Below are 14,597 nucleotides of genomic sequence, written 5' to 3' on the forward strand. Positions count from 1 at the left end.
GTGATTCCCTTTGTAGTCCGTAATAGTTTGCAAGTCCTGCCACATCCAATGACCGTCGGAGCCAGTGTAATGGGATTCAATCTTAGTCCTGTATTGACGCTTTACCTGTTTGATTCATCGAAGGGCATAGCAGGATTTCTAGTAAGCTTCCTGGTTAGAGTCCTACTCCTTAAAAGTGGCAGATATACCCTTTAGCTCAGTGAGGATGTTGCCTGTAATCCATGGCTTCTGGTTGGAATATGTATGTACGGTCAAAATGGGGATGACGTCATCGATGCACTTATTGATGAAGCCAGTGACTGATAAACTGGATGAGCTCCTATCAAGACTATTATCCAATGACTGCACGTTGGCTGATAGGACTGATGGTAGAGGCGGGTTACCCACTTGCTGTCGGATTCTTACAAGGCACACCGACCTACGACCCATATATCTCTGTCTCTTCTTCATGCGAATGACTGGGATTTGGGCCTGATCCAGTTTCTGAAGTACGTACTTTGTGTCCGACTCATTAAAGAATAAATCTTTGTCCAGTATGAGGTGAGTAATCGCTGTTCTGTTATCCAGAAGCTATTTTCGGTTATGAGATGGTGGCAGAAACATTATGTACAAAATATGTTACAATTAACGCAAAAAACTAACACAATAGCACAATTGGTTAGGAGCCCGTAAAACGGCAGCCATCTCCTCCGGCACCATTATGTATATTCATGAATGTTTATGCAAAGATGGAAAAGTGTCCCATTACTGGTTTTCACCCTGATCTGGTGCGTGTGTGTGTGCGTTCGTGTGTATGTGCGTGCGTTCGTGTGCGTGTGCGTGTGTGTGTGTGTGTGTGACTGTTTACAGCCCTGCTCACCGTGTCAGAGGAGGTGCGTAGTCGCTGCAGTCTAAAACACAGGAAGTCTCTGCTGCTGTCTGAGATGGCCATGGAGAACATTCCCATGGATACCTACTCTCTGCACCACACTGACCCCAGCTGCAGGTGAGGCGCTCAAGACACTTTGATCCTGAATAGGTTTTAACTTTAGCTGAAGACAAAGCCCATTTTCCTTTATCCATAGTTGCATCTTGGTAAGTATCTTTACCAAGATGCAACTTATGTTCTTGGTAAATATCTTTACCATCAAGCTTGAAGTGTTATTTCCGTACCTGTGGCCCCCATCTCCTCCCCTCAGGACACTGAGAGAGTGCCAGCTGTGGGCATCTCCCAAGGTGTCAGAGCGCTATCTGAATGCCTACTACCCTACGGTGGGGCAGATCAGCCCCCGTACACGCAAGTCCATGAGCCTGGACATGGGCCAGGCCTCCCATGCCAACACCAAGAAGCTGCTGGGTAACTATAACATTGCTGCTAAACTACACTGGTAATGTTGTCTAGGTGTTCCCCTTAGCATTGGAGTAGCATTTTATACTGCTGCGCCAGAAGTGTATCATGCAAGCAGTTTTTTGGGAGTATACTCTGTCTATGCTTTGAAGCTATGCTAATGCTGACTATGACCAGGCAGTATTGACTACAGCGTTAGTTGCAGTTAGTTAGTTAGTTAGTTGCAGTTAGTTAGTTGCAGTTAGCAGTTTTTTGGGTGTATACTCTGTCTATGCTTTGAAGCCATGCTAATGCTGACTGACCAGGCAGTATTGACTACAGCGTTAGTTGCAGTTAGTTAGTTAGTTAGTTGCAGTTAGTTAGTTGCAGTTAGTTAGTTAGTTAGTTGCAGTTAGCAGTTTTTTGGGTGTATACTCTGTCTATGCTTTGAAGCCATGCTAATGCTGACTATGACCAGGCAGTATTGACTACAGCGTTAGTTGTGTCTCATGTCTGGCAAGAAATACACTCCTGATCTAAGAGTGCTGTAAGATGGACATCCCATGTCACCACTCACCACCTTATCTGCCTAGACACTCTCCTCACCCTCTTCAATCATTAGCTCTACACTCTCTGTCTGTGGTATATTTCTTCAGGAACCAGGAAGAGTTTTGATCACCTGATATCTGACTCCAAAGCACCAAAGAGACCAGAGACCGAGTCTGGCGTCACCACCCCACCTAAGGTTAGGTGCGTGGCCGAGAACGACAATGAGATAGACAACCAAAGAATGGGCCACTCCCACCTCCGCAAGATGTCTGTGACTGAGTCCAATGTCCTTTTGGACGAGGAGGTGCTGACTGACCCCAAAGTCCAGGCCCTGCTGCTCACTGTGCTGGTGAGAGGATTATCACACAAACTCACACCTGGCAAAATAAGAAATACGTATAAAGCGGGTAATAATATAATAATAATAATATAATATGTAACACACTCACTGGACATACAGTACATGTTGCACATAGTCAGTGGACCACTAGTTACTGCTCGGGTCCAAGTAGTTATCATGAATGGATTGCACATCGGGAAGCAGCAACATGCAGTGCATTTGGTAAGTATTCAGACCCCTTGACTTTTTCCACATTTTGTTACATTACAGCCTTATTCTAAAATGGATTACATTGTTTGTTCCCCTCATCAATCAACAAAATGTGGAAAAAGTCAATACTTTCCGAATGCACTGTAGCATACAGCTTTCTACAGTATATAACTGGTTCAGTCTGTAAACGTATGTTGTATGTTTCTCTGTCCAAGGCCACCCAGGTCAAGTACACCACAGATGATTTTGACCAGAGGATCCTGTACGAGTATCTAGCTGAAGCTAGCGTCGTCTTCCCAAAAGTCTTTCCCGTCGTGTAAGTAAACATGCCCGAAAATCGCCAGGCAAAACCAAATACATAGCCTAAGAGCCTACTTTTCCCTAAGCAAATCTAGAGCCTCTAGGGTCAGAGGCCTGTCCTGCTCCAAATGCATCATGGGAGTTGTAGTGTGGTTTATCTAGCTATAGAGATTCTAAGTGGGCGGCTGTATACAAGTAAAAATGTCACAGGTTGAAAATATAGATTTTTTTACATTTATTTTTATTTCACCTTTATTTAACCAGGTAGGCTAGTTGAGAACAAGTTCTCATTTACAATTGCGACCTGGTCAAGATAAAGCAAAGCAGTTCGACACATACAACGACACAGAGTTACACATGGAATAAACAAACATACAGTCAATAACACAGTAGAAAAATCTATATTTAGCATGTGCAAATGAGGTAGGATAAGAGGTAAGGCAATAAATAGGCCATGGTGGCGAAGTAATTACAATATAGCAATTAAACACTGGAATGGTAGGATGTGCAGAAGATGAATGTGCAAGTAGAGATACTGGGATGCAAAGGAGCAAGATAAATACAAAAATACAGTATGGGGTTGAGGTAGGTTGGATGGGCTATTTACAGATGAGCTATGTACAGGTTAACTTGAGAAATGTCTCATATGAGGCCTAGTTATTCACCAGTGTGTTTGAGTCCTGTCATGATATGTGTTGACAGGGTTACTGGGAAAGGGTGTTGCCATGCAGAGTGAGGTGTGTCTGTAATGATTATAGGGCCTACCTAGCTGATGTTTATCTTTGTTTTCTCCTCTTCTCAGCCACAACCTGCTGGACTCCAAGATCAACACGCTGCTGTCTATGTGCCAGGATACCAACCTGCTGAACCCAGTGCATGGCATCGTTCAGAGTGTGATCTACCATGAAGAGTCTCCTCCACAATACCAACCCTCCTATCTACAGAGTATGTACATTCATCTACAGACCTGCTCTTCCCATCTCTCTCCTCTGTTCCTCATCTACCTCATTTCGCATCATTCATCTCTCTCTGACCCCTCCCTTTCTGTCTCTCTCTCCTGTCGATCGCTGTCTGTCTCTCTGCCCCTATCTCCTCTTCTACTTTTCTCATCATTCATCTGTCTCTCTGTCTCGCTCTCTGTTCCTATCTCCTCCTCTACTTTTCTCATCCTTCATTTCTCTCTCTCTGTCTCAGTCCCCATCTCCTCCTCTACATCTCATCTCACATCCTTCTCCTTTCTCTGCCCCCTCTTCCTCTCTTGCCCTTTCCCCTGACTGTTATGTTGTGTTTTCTTCTTTAGCAGTTTAACTTTGCCAATGATACCTTTCTCCCTCCATTACTTTTTTCCTCTCTCTCTCTCTCTCTCTCTCTCTCTCTCTCTCTCTCTCTCTCTCTCTCTCTCTTTCTCTCTTTCTCTCTCTCTATCTCTCTCTTTCTCTTTCTTTCTCTCTCTTCTCTCTCTCTATCTCCCTCTTTCTCTTTCTTTCTCTCTCTTCTCTCTCTCTATCTCTCTCTTTCTCTTTCTTTCTCTCTTTTCTCTCTCTCTTTCTCTCTCTTCTCTCTTTCTTTCTCTCTCTTCTCTCTCTCTCTCTCTCTCTCTCTCTCTCTCTCTCTCTCTCTCTCTCTCTCTCTATCTCTCTTTCTCTCTCTTTATCTCTCTCTTTCTCTTTCTTTCTCTCTCTTCTCTCTCTCTATCTTTCTCTTTCTTTCTCTCTCTTCTCTCTCTCTTTCTCTTTCTCTTTCTTTCTCTCTCTTCTCTCTTTCTTTCTCTCTCTTTCTCTCTCTCTCTCTCTCTTTCTCTCTCTATTTCTCTCACACAGGCTTCGGCTTCAATGGACTTTGGAGGTTTGCCGGACCCTTCTCAAAGGTATGATTCATTGCCCTCATATTTCCCTTTCATTCTCCCCAAGGCAGTGCGGCCGTGCTGGAAGAATTTAGCCCCGGTAAGCAATTACAGCCTTATTTATTGGACATCCTTCTCTCTCTCTCTCTCTCGCTCTCTCTCGCTCGCTCGCTCTCTGGCCACCTCAGTTTCCCTTATGATGGTTCTGAGTAAATAGGACAAGCAGATGCTTCTAACTCTGAGTTGAAGGTCTGGTTTCAGAATGGGGCCACATATACAGTACCAGTCAAAAGTATAGACACACCTACTCATTCCAGGGTTTTTCTTTATTTATACTGCCCCTACCTTATCACAGCACAACTGATTGGCTCAAACGCATTAAGAAGGAAAGAAATTCCACAACTTTTAACAAGGCACACCTGTTAATTGAAATGCATTCCTGGTGACTACCTCATGAAGCTGGTTGAGAGAATGCTAAGAGTGTGCAAAGCTGTCATCAAGGCAAAGGGTGGAAACTTTGAAGAATCTAAAATATATTTTGATTTGTTTAACACTTTTTTTGTTTACTACATGATTCCATATGTTATTTCATAGTTTTGATGTCTTCACTACTATTCTGCAATGTAGAAAATAATAAAAATAAAGAAAAACCCTTGAATGAGTAGTTGTGTCCAAAATGTTTGACTCGTACTGTATGTTGATTTGTAAATCAGTTTGGCTCAAAACATCTGCTAAATGACTGTATAATATCTAAAGTGTATTATATATAATGCAGAACCGTTCCATCACTGTTCTATATGTGTTGGGATTCTCACTGTTCTATATGTGTTGGGATTCTCTCACTGTTCTATATGTGTTTGGATTCTCTCACTGTTCTATATGTGTTTGGATTCTCACTGTTCTATATGTGTTGGGATTCTCTCACTGTTCTATATGTGTTGGGATTCTCTCACTGTTCTATATGTGTTGGGATTATCTCGCTGTTCTATATGTGTTGGGATTTGATACTGTTCTATATGTGTGGGGATTCTCTCACTGTTCTATATGTGTTGAGATTCTCTCACTGTTCTATATGTGTTGGGATTCTCTCACTGTTCTATATGTGTTGGGATTCTCACACTGTTCTATATGTGTTGGGATTCTCTCACTGTTCTATATGTGTTGGGATTCTCTCACTGTTCTATATGTGTTGGGATTCTCTCACTGTTCTATATGTGTTTGGATTCTCTCACTTTTTATGTGTTGGGATTCTCACTGTTCTATATGTGTTGGGATTCTCTCACTGTTCTATATGTGTTTGGATTCTCTCACTGTTCTATATGTGTTGGGATTCTCTCACTGTTCTATATGTGTTTGGATTCTCTCGCTGCTCTATATGTGTTGGGATTTTCACTGTTCTATATGTGTTGGGATTCTCTCGCTGTTCTATATGTGTTGGGATTCTCTCACTGTTCTATATGTGTTGGGATTCTCTCACTGTTCTATATGTGTTGGGATTCTCACTGTTCTATATGTGTTGGGATTCTCTCACTGTTCTATATGTGTTGGGATTCTCGCTGTTCTATATGTGTTGGGATTCTCACTGTTCTATATGTGTTGGGAATCTCTCACTGTTCTATACGTGTTGGGATTCTCACTGTTCTATATGTGTTTGGATTCTCACTGTTCTATATGTGTTGGGATTCTCTCACTGTTCTATATGTGTTGGGATTCTCTCGCTGTTCTATATGTGTTGGGATTCTCACTGTTCTATATGTGTTGGGATTCTCTCGCTGTTCTATATGTGTTGGGATTCTTGCTGTTCTATATGTGTTGGGATTCTCTCGCTGTTCTATATGTGTTGGGATTCTTGCTGTTCTATATGTGTTGGGATTCTCACTGTTCTATATGTGTTGGGTTTCTCACTGTTTTATATGTGTTGGGATTCTCACTGTTCTATATGTGTTGGGATTCTCACTGTTCTATATGTGTTGGGATTCTCTCACTGTTCTATATGTGTTGGGATTCTCACTGTTCTATATGTGTTGGGATTCTCTCACTGTTCTATATGTGTTGGGATTCTCTCGCTGTTCTATATGTGTTGGGATTTGATACTGTTCTATATGTGTTGGGATTCTCTCACTGTTCTATATGTGTTGGGATTTGATACTGTTCTATATGTGTTGGGATTCTCACTGTTCTATACGTGTTGGGATTCTCTCACTGTTCTATATGTGTTGGGATTCTCACACTGTTCTATATGTGTTGGGATTCTCTCACTGTTCTATATGTGTTGGGATTCTCACTGTTCTATATGTGTTGGGATTCTCTCACTGTTCTATATGTGTTTGGATTCTCTCACTGTTCTATATGTGTTGGGATTCTCTCACTGTTCTATATGTGTTTGGATTCTCTCGCTGCTCTATATGTGTTGGGATTCTCACTGTTCTATATGTGTTGGGATTCTCTCGCTGTTCTATATGTGTTGGGATTCTCTCGCTGTTCTATATGTGTTGGGATTCTCTCACTGTTCTATATGTGTTGGGATTCTCTCACTGTTCTATATGTGTTGGGATTCTCACTGTTCTATATGTGTTGGGATTCTCTCACTGTTCTATATGTGTTGGGATTCTCACTGTTCTATATGTGTTGGGATTCTCTCACTGTTCTATATGTGTTGGGATTCTCACTGTTCTATATGTGTTGGGATTCTCACTGTTCTATATGTGTTGGGATTCTCTCGCTGTTCTATATGTGTTGGGATTCTCTCACTGTTCTATATGTGTTGGGATTCTCTCACTGTTCTATATGTGTTGGGATTCTCTCACTGTTCTATATGTGTTGGGATTCTCTGACTGTTCTATATGTGTTGGGATTCTCTCGCTGTTCTATATGTGTTGGGATTCTCACTGTTCTATATGTGTTGGGATTCTCTCGCTGTTCTATACGTGTTGGGATTCTCTCGTTGTTCTATACGTGTTGGGATTCTCTCACTGTTCTATATGTGTTGGGATTCTCTCACTGTTCTATATGTGTTGGGATTCTCTCGCTGTTCTATATGTGTTTGGATTCTCTCTGTTCTAAATGTGTTGGGATTCTCTCACTGTTCTATATGTGTTGGGATTCTCTCACTGTTCTATATGTGTTGGGATTCTCTCACTGTTCTATATGTGTTGGGATTCTCTCGCTGTTCTATATGTGTTTGGATTCTCTCTGTTCTATATGTGTTGGGATTCTCTCACTGTTCTATATGTGTTGGGATTCTCTCACTGTTCTATATGTGTTGGGATTCTCTCACTGTTCTATATGTGTTGGCATTCTCACTGTTCTATATGTGTTGGGATTCTCTCACTGTTCTATATGTGTCTGGATTCTCTCGCTGTTCTATATGTGTTGGGATTCTCTCGCTGATCTATATGTGTTGGGATTCTCTCACTGTTCTATATGTGTTGGGATTCTCACTGTTCTATATGTGTTGGGATTCTCTCACTGTTCTATATGTGTTTGGATTCTCTCGCTGCTCTATATGTGTTGGGATTCTCTCATTGTTCTATATGTGTTGGGATTCTCACTGTTCTATATGTGTTGGGATTCTCACTGTTCTATATGTGTTGGGATTCTCACTGTTCTATATGTGTTTGGATTCTCTCACTGTTCTATACGTGTTGGGATTCTCTCGCTGTTCTAGATGTGTTGGGATTCTCACTGTTCTATATGTGTTGGGATTCTCACTGTTCTATATGTGTTTGGATTCTCTCGCTGTTCTATATGTGTTTGGATTCTCTCGCTGCTCTATATGTGTTGGGATTCTCTCACTGTTCTATATGTGTTGGGATTCTCACTGTTCTATATGTGTTGGGATTCTCTCACTGTTCTATATGTGTTGGGATTCTCTCGCTGTTCTATATGTGTTGGGATTCTCTCACTGTTCTATATGTGTTGGGATTCTCTCACTGTTCTATATGTGTTGGGATTCTCACTGTTCTATATGTGTTGGGATTCTCTCGCTGTTCTATATGTGTTGGGATTCTCTCACTGTTCTATATGTGTTGGGATTCTCTCGCTGTTCTATATGTGTTGGGATTCTCTCGCTGTTCTATATGTGTTGGGATTCTCTCACTGTTCTATATGTGTTGGGATTCTCACTGTTCTATATGTGTTGGGATTCTCACTGTTCTATATGTGTTGGGATTCTCACTGTTCTATATGTGTTGGGATTCTCACTGTTCTACACATGTTGGTATTTGTTACTGTTCTATATGTGTTGGGATTCTCACTGTTCTATATGTGTTGGTATTTGATACTGTTCTATATGTGTTGGGATTCTCACTGTTCTATATGTGTTGGGATTCTCACTGTTCTATATGTGTTGGGATACTCACTGTTCTATACGTGTTGGGATTCTCTCACTGTTCTATACGTGTTTGGATTCTCTCACTGTTCTATATGTGTTGGGATTCTCTCGCTGTTCTATATGTGTTGGGATTCTCTCGCTGTTCTATATGTGTTGGGATTCTCTCACTGTTCTATATGTGTTGGGATTCTCACTGTTCTATATGTGTTGGGATTCTCACTGTTCTATATGTGTTGGGATTCTCACTGTTCTATATGTGTTGGGATTCTCACTGTTCTACACATGTTGGTATTTGTTACTGTTCTATATGTGTTGGGATTCTCACTGTTCTATATGTGTTGGGATTCTCTCACTGTTCTATATGTGTTGGTATTTGATACTGTTCTATATGTGTTGGGATTCTCACTGTTCTATATGTGTTGGGATTCTCACTGTTCTATATGTGTTGGGATACTCACTGTTCTATACGTGTTGGGATTCTCTCACTGTTCTATACGTGTTTGGATTCTCTCACTGTTCTATATGTGTTGGGATTCTCGCTGTTCTATATGTGTTGAGATTCTCACACTGTTCTATATGTGTTGGGATTTGATACTGTGATCTTTATTGCGTTTCGATGTTACTAACATACAGTATTGCTCACCATGTGTCTGCTGCAGAATATGTAACTGTATCGATCCCCCCCTTCCCCATCACTACAGAATATGTGGCCCTTTGACACTTGTAGGTGTTCTTAGACTCTCTGTTTTCACTGTGCACCCATTGTCCCTCGCTCCACTTTCTTCCAATTAAGGGTGCCATTTGCCATCTGCTTGTTTGGGGGAAAGTCAAGCCTGGTCAAAGGCTGAGGATCAATTTCTCCTTATTTAGCTCAGGGAGACATTGGACTGTTAGACTGTGATTTGTAGGCCCGTGTTCGCCTCACTCTCATTCTTTCTTTCTTTTCCTTTTTTCTCTCTTCCATTCCCACCCCCTACCTGACTTTCTCTCCTTTTCTGCCTCGATCCCTTTCCACCTCTTCCTCTATTCCCCCCCACCCCCCCATCTCATGTCAAACCATCAGCAAACTCAGATCCCAGACTACGCTGAGCTGATTGTGAAGTTCCTGGAGGCCTTGATTGACCGCTACCTGCCAGGTACAGAGGAGGAGAGGAGCGAGGAGCAGCTCCGTACCCCCACCTCCCCATACCCCCCCGTCACCCAGAGCCAGCTCAGCATCACCGCTAACCTCAACCTCTCCAACTCCATGACCTCCCTGGCCACCTCGCAGCACTCTCCAGGTTAGCATAGTATACATGCGTGAACACAATCTTTACTGATCCACCCTGGGAGTAACACAGGCTCAACAGCAGACCAGTGCCCCTAGAGCACACGCACACACCATTTATACATAGAGGCCGACACACAAATACACCACTAACATCCTACTTATGATGCTTGCTGAGTCCTACCAATGTAAGGTGTTCTGTAGAGTATCTCGAGGCAAAGTGTCTGTGGGTGCTGTTGCTGTGGGTTATTTCTAGGTCTCCCGCTAGGTTTCTCTACATTTGAAACTGGTATCTCTTCTGACAATATTATGATGATGCTGCTACTGCTGTGCACTAAAGATATCAAATGTTGCAAGATGACAGAAAAGCACTGCAAGATTTTAATTATTGCCAAAAACAGTATAATTACTTGGACAAATGCTGGAATGTAGTGTGTTTGAAATATGCAGGGGTACTTAGTTAGCACCATCAAACATTTCAGATATTTCATTTTTTATGTTGCGTGTGTCGACTGTCTGTCATGCTAATCCCCTCCCTCTCTCTCTGGGTCTAGTCTGTGTGTAACCTCCCCATCATGCTCTACTCGCTGTGGTGTAGTCTATAGACGGTCCCCAACTCTCTCCCATCCCAACAAAAACATCTGGTACAAATTACAACCATGGAGCCTCTCTGGAGCCGCTAACGCTAGCCCCAGTTTGCAAACTGTGGTGACTCTCATCACGTGTCCATTTCTGTCTGTTGTTTTCACTATGCTAGCTGCTAGCTTTTAGAATCACCTAGCTAATACCAGTGTTTTTGTTATTACCTGTAGAATAAATGGATTGTATTATTTCTATGTATCAGTGCTAAATTGCTGAAGTAGTTATAATGTATTGTTAGCCTTCCCACAGAAAAATATACATTTCATTCTTAGTAGACTTTCATACAGTTATTCATGACATTTAAAACACCTCCAGGTATTGTCTTTGCTTAACACTCTGTTTCTGGTTACTTTTCAACGGTCTGTATCTGAAAACCACCTCATTGAAATCTCTTAATTTCTTCACGTCAATGCTAAAGATCCATCTTGCTCTCTATTTTCATTCAGTGTTATTTGACTTTCATTCTCTCCCTGTTTTTGTTCTGTTACCCTTGTTTTAATGTGTTTCTCATCTCCTCAGTTGCTGTGGTCATTCTTTCTTGTTTCTGTCCTTCTCTCTCTGTGAAGCCTCTCTGCCTTGCTCTAAGTCAGCCGTTTTTGCGCCACACCTCCTCCCAGGTACTCTTCCTCTTTGACCTTGTGACCCCAGAAGTCAAACAAGGTCAATTAACCTCATCCCCCTGAGTAAAAAACACCAAAATGACTAATCTAATGTGAAAAGGGAGTGTGAGAAATCCTGTACCCAGTGCCAGAATAGCATCTTAAAATCTGCCACCCACTGCCAAGCAAAGGGTGATCTTGTTGTTTGTGCTGGTGTGATTGTAAGGAAGGAATAAGGGTCTGGGGGCAGAATTACCATTCAACGATAAAATACTTTATTAGAGGGTAACTTGTGCTCTCTGTCTGACAATGTAGAGGAAGATGGAGATGTTGAATTCATTCAGGGTGAGAATATGTCTTTAGTTTTATACCAAAGCTATGGCACAGCGCCATCTGTTCTTCAACAGTGGTATTGAATCTGAGTGACTGAGAATGACTCTCTCCCTTCTCTTCTCATCTTCCCTTTCTGTTCTCTTCTTCCCTCTGTCCAGTCGTGGATAAGGAGAATGTGAAGCTCTCCCCCAGCGCAGCTCTCTCCACCAGTGGACGGATCCGCCATGGCTCTGCCAGTCAGGTGCAGAAACAGCGCAGCTCAGGCAGCTTCAAAAGGCCTAGCATTAAGAAGATAGTATGAGAAAAAGAGCGCTGGAGAGAGTAAAAGCCATTCAAAGGCCTTCTGGCCCACCATGCCACACATCTTCCTGCACTCCTCTTTTTACCCTTTTTGTTTCGTTGTTTTCATGATGGACGGTGGATCAACCTGAGGATCAGTGTTGTTTTGGGGAAGTAGCTGCGTTTGTCTCTGTGTTCCTTTGGTTGTCAGGCATCTGGAGCATTGCAACATGAGAGGTGTGGATGGGTGAAGTTACTTGCATACAGAAAGTTGGGCCAAAATGTTTTACATTTAGTTTTTGTTCATTAAAAGGACTGAAACTGTCATGGTGACTGAAATAATCCATTCATTCAGTAGTCATCTTGATTTTTTTTCTCATTCTGTTGAATTCTCAAAGAATCCAGATATCAGTTGTATATACATACCTACATACAGTTGGGCAAAAAAGTATTTAGTAAGCCACCAATTGTGCAAGTTCTCCCACTTAAAAAGATGAGAGAGGCCTTTAGTTTTCATCATAGGTACACAAAATGAGAAAAGAATATCCAGAAAATCACATTGTAGGATTTTTAATGAATTTATTTGCAAATTATGGTGGAAAATAAGTATTTGGTCACCTACAAACAAGCAAGATTTCTGTCTCTCACAGACCTGTAACTTCTTCTTTAAGAGGCTCCTCTGTCCTCCACTCATTACCTGTATTAATGGCACCTGTTTGAACTTGTTATCAGTATAAAATACACCTGTCCACAACCTCAAACAGTCACACTCCAAACTCCACTATGGCCAAGACCAAGGAGCTGTCAAAGGACACCAGAAACAAAATTGTAGACCTGCACCAGGCTGGGAAGACTGAATCTGCAATAGGTAAGCAGCTTGGTTTGAAGAAATCAACTGTGGGAGCAATTATTAGGAAATGGAAGACATACAAAACCACTGGTAATCTCCCTCGATCTGGGGCTCCACGCAAGATCTCACCCAGTGGGGTCAAAATGATCACAAGAACAGTGAGCAAAAATCCCAGAACCACACGGGGGGACCTAGTGAATGACCTGCAGAGAGCTGGGACCAAAGTAACAAAGCCTACCATCAGTAACACACTACGCCGCCAGGGACTCAAATCCTGCAGTGCCAGATGTGTCCCCCTGCTTAAGTCAGTACATGTCCAGGCCCGTCTGAAGTTTGCTAGAGAGCATTTGGATGATCCAGAAGAAGATTGGGAGAATGTCATATGGTCAGATGAAACCAAAATAGAACTTTTTTGTAAAAACTCAACTGGTCGTGTTTGGAGGACAAAGAATGCTGAGTTGCATCCAAAGAACACCATACCTACTGTGAAGCATGGGGGTGGAAACATCATGCTTTGGGGCTGTTTTTCTGCAAAGGGACCAGGACGACTGATCCGTGTAAAGGGAAGAATGAATGGGGCCATGTATCGTGAGATTTTGAGTGAAAACCTCCTTCCATCAGCAAAGGGCATTGAAGATGAAACGTGGCTGGGTCTTTCAGCATGACAATGATCCCAAACACACCGCCCGGGCAATGAAGGAGTGGCTTCGTTAGAAGCATTTCAAGGTCCTGGAGTGGCCTAGCCAGTCTCCAGAGCTCAACCCCATAGAAAATCTTTGGAGGGAGTTGAAAGTTTGTGTTGCCCAGCAACAGCCCCAAAACATCACTGCTCTAGAGGAGATCTGCATGGAGGAATGGGCCAAAATACCAGCAACAGTATGTGAAAACCTTGTGAAGACTTACAGAAAACGTTTGACCTCTGTCAATGCCAACAAAGGGTATATAACAAAGTATTGAGATAAACTTTTGTTATTGACCAAATACTTATTTTCCACCATAATTTGCAAATAAATTCATTAAAAATCCTACAATGTGATTTTCTGGAATTGTTTTTCTCATTTTGTCTGTCATAGTTGAAGTGTACCTATGATGAAAATTACAGGCCTCTCTCATCTTTTTAAGTGGGAGAACTTGCACAATTGGTGGCTGACTAAATACTTTTTTGCCCCACTGTACGTACATACATACATACATACACACAACTTATTCAGTGTAAGAACTGGACAACTTGATGTTTGGTGACTGCTGCATTATGTGACATAGGAAGATAAGTGGGCGAATCAATGTTGGCGTCCATGTTCGACCATTATGACATTGAAAAAACAGAGGGATATTGAACCTGTATACTGAAGGACAGGCTCTTGCCTCGGCTCCAACCCAACAGTCTACTCCAAACCAACCCCACTACTGCCTCACACCACCACCTCACAGCAAGTCTGCATCAGCCAGTCGCCACCTCCATCTATGCCGGGTTGACCAAATGTCGTTAGCAAAACCTTAACAACACAGTCTTAACCTGGATTTGGATGCACATTGTCATTTTGATTATTCCCAGTTGTGTACATATTTATGTATAGAAAGGATATACTCAATAATAATAATAATAATAATTGGGTTGTTTTATCCATGGTGTGCCTTTGTCAGGGTTTTCCGTTACGTTTATGTTTGTATAATATATATATATGTATAATTGGTCTGGAAAAGAACAGGTACTAATTATATTGAGACTATTATGTTGACTCTAGG

General features: G+C 42.0%; 1 protein-coding gene across 4 annotated transcripts in view; it reads left to right on the forward strand.

Annotated features, from left to right (window-relative positions):
- The window catches only part of LOC139382196 (neurofibromin-like), a 106,109-nt gene extending 93,769 nt beyond the window's left edge, over window positions 1-12,340 (forward strand). For 2 of the 4 annotated variants that reach the window (XM_071126075.1, XM_071126077.1), the window contains 9 exons: window positions 850-985; window positions 1,179-1,336; window positions 1,963-2,204; window positions 2,621-2,721; window positions 3,508-3,650; window positions 4,526-4,572; window positions 9,945-10,161; window positions 11,357-11,407; window positions 11,881-12,340. In XM_071126075.1, the coding sequence (XP_070982176.1) occupies window positions 850-985; window positions 1,179-1,336; window positions 1,963-2,204; window positions 2,621-2,721; window positions 3,508-3,650; window positions 4,526-4,572; window positions 9,945-10,161; window positions 11,357-11,407; window positions 11,881-12,023 (1,238 nt within the window). In that variant the 3' untranslated portion in view covers window positions 12,024-12,340. The remainder of the gene's footprint in view (window positions 1-849; window positions 986-1,178; window positions 1,337-1,962; window positions 2,205-2,620; window positions 2,722-3,507; window positions 3,651-4,525; window positions 4,573-9,944; window positions 10,162-11,356; window positions 11,408-11,880) is intronic. The other 2 variants (XM_071126076.1, XM_071126078.1) reach the window with 1 other exon arrangement.
- Window positions 12,341-14,597: the final 2,257 nt, after the last annotated feature.

The sequence above is a fragment of the Oncorhynchus clarkii genome, chromosome 24 (genome assembly GCF_045791955.1).
Source record: "Oncorhynchus clarkii lewisi isolate Uvic-CL-2024 chromosome 24, UVic_Ocla_1.0, whole genome shotgun sequence".
NCBI classification, from domain to species: domain Eukaryota; kingdom Metazoa; phylum Chordata; class Actinopteri; order Salmoniformes; family Salmonidae; genus Oncorhynchus; species Oncorhynchus clarkii.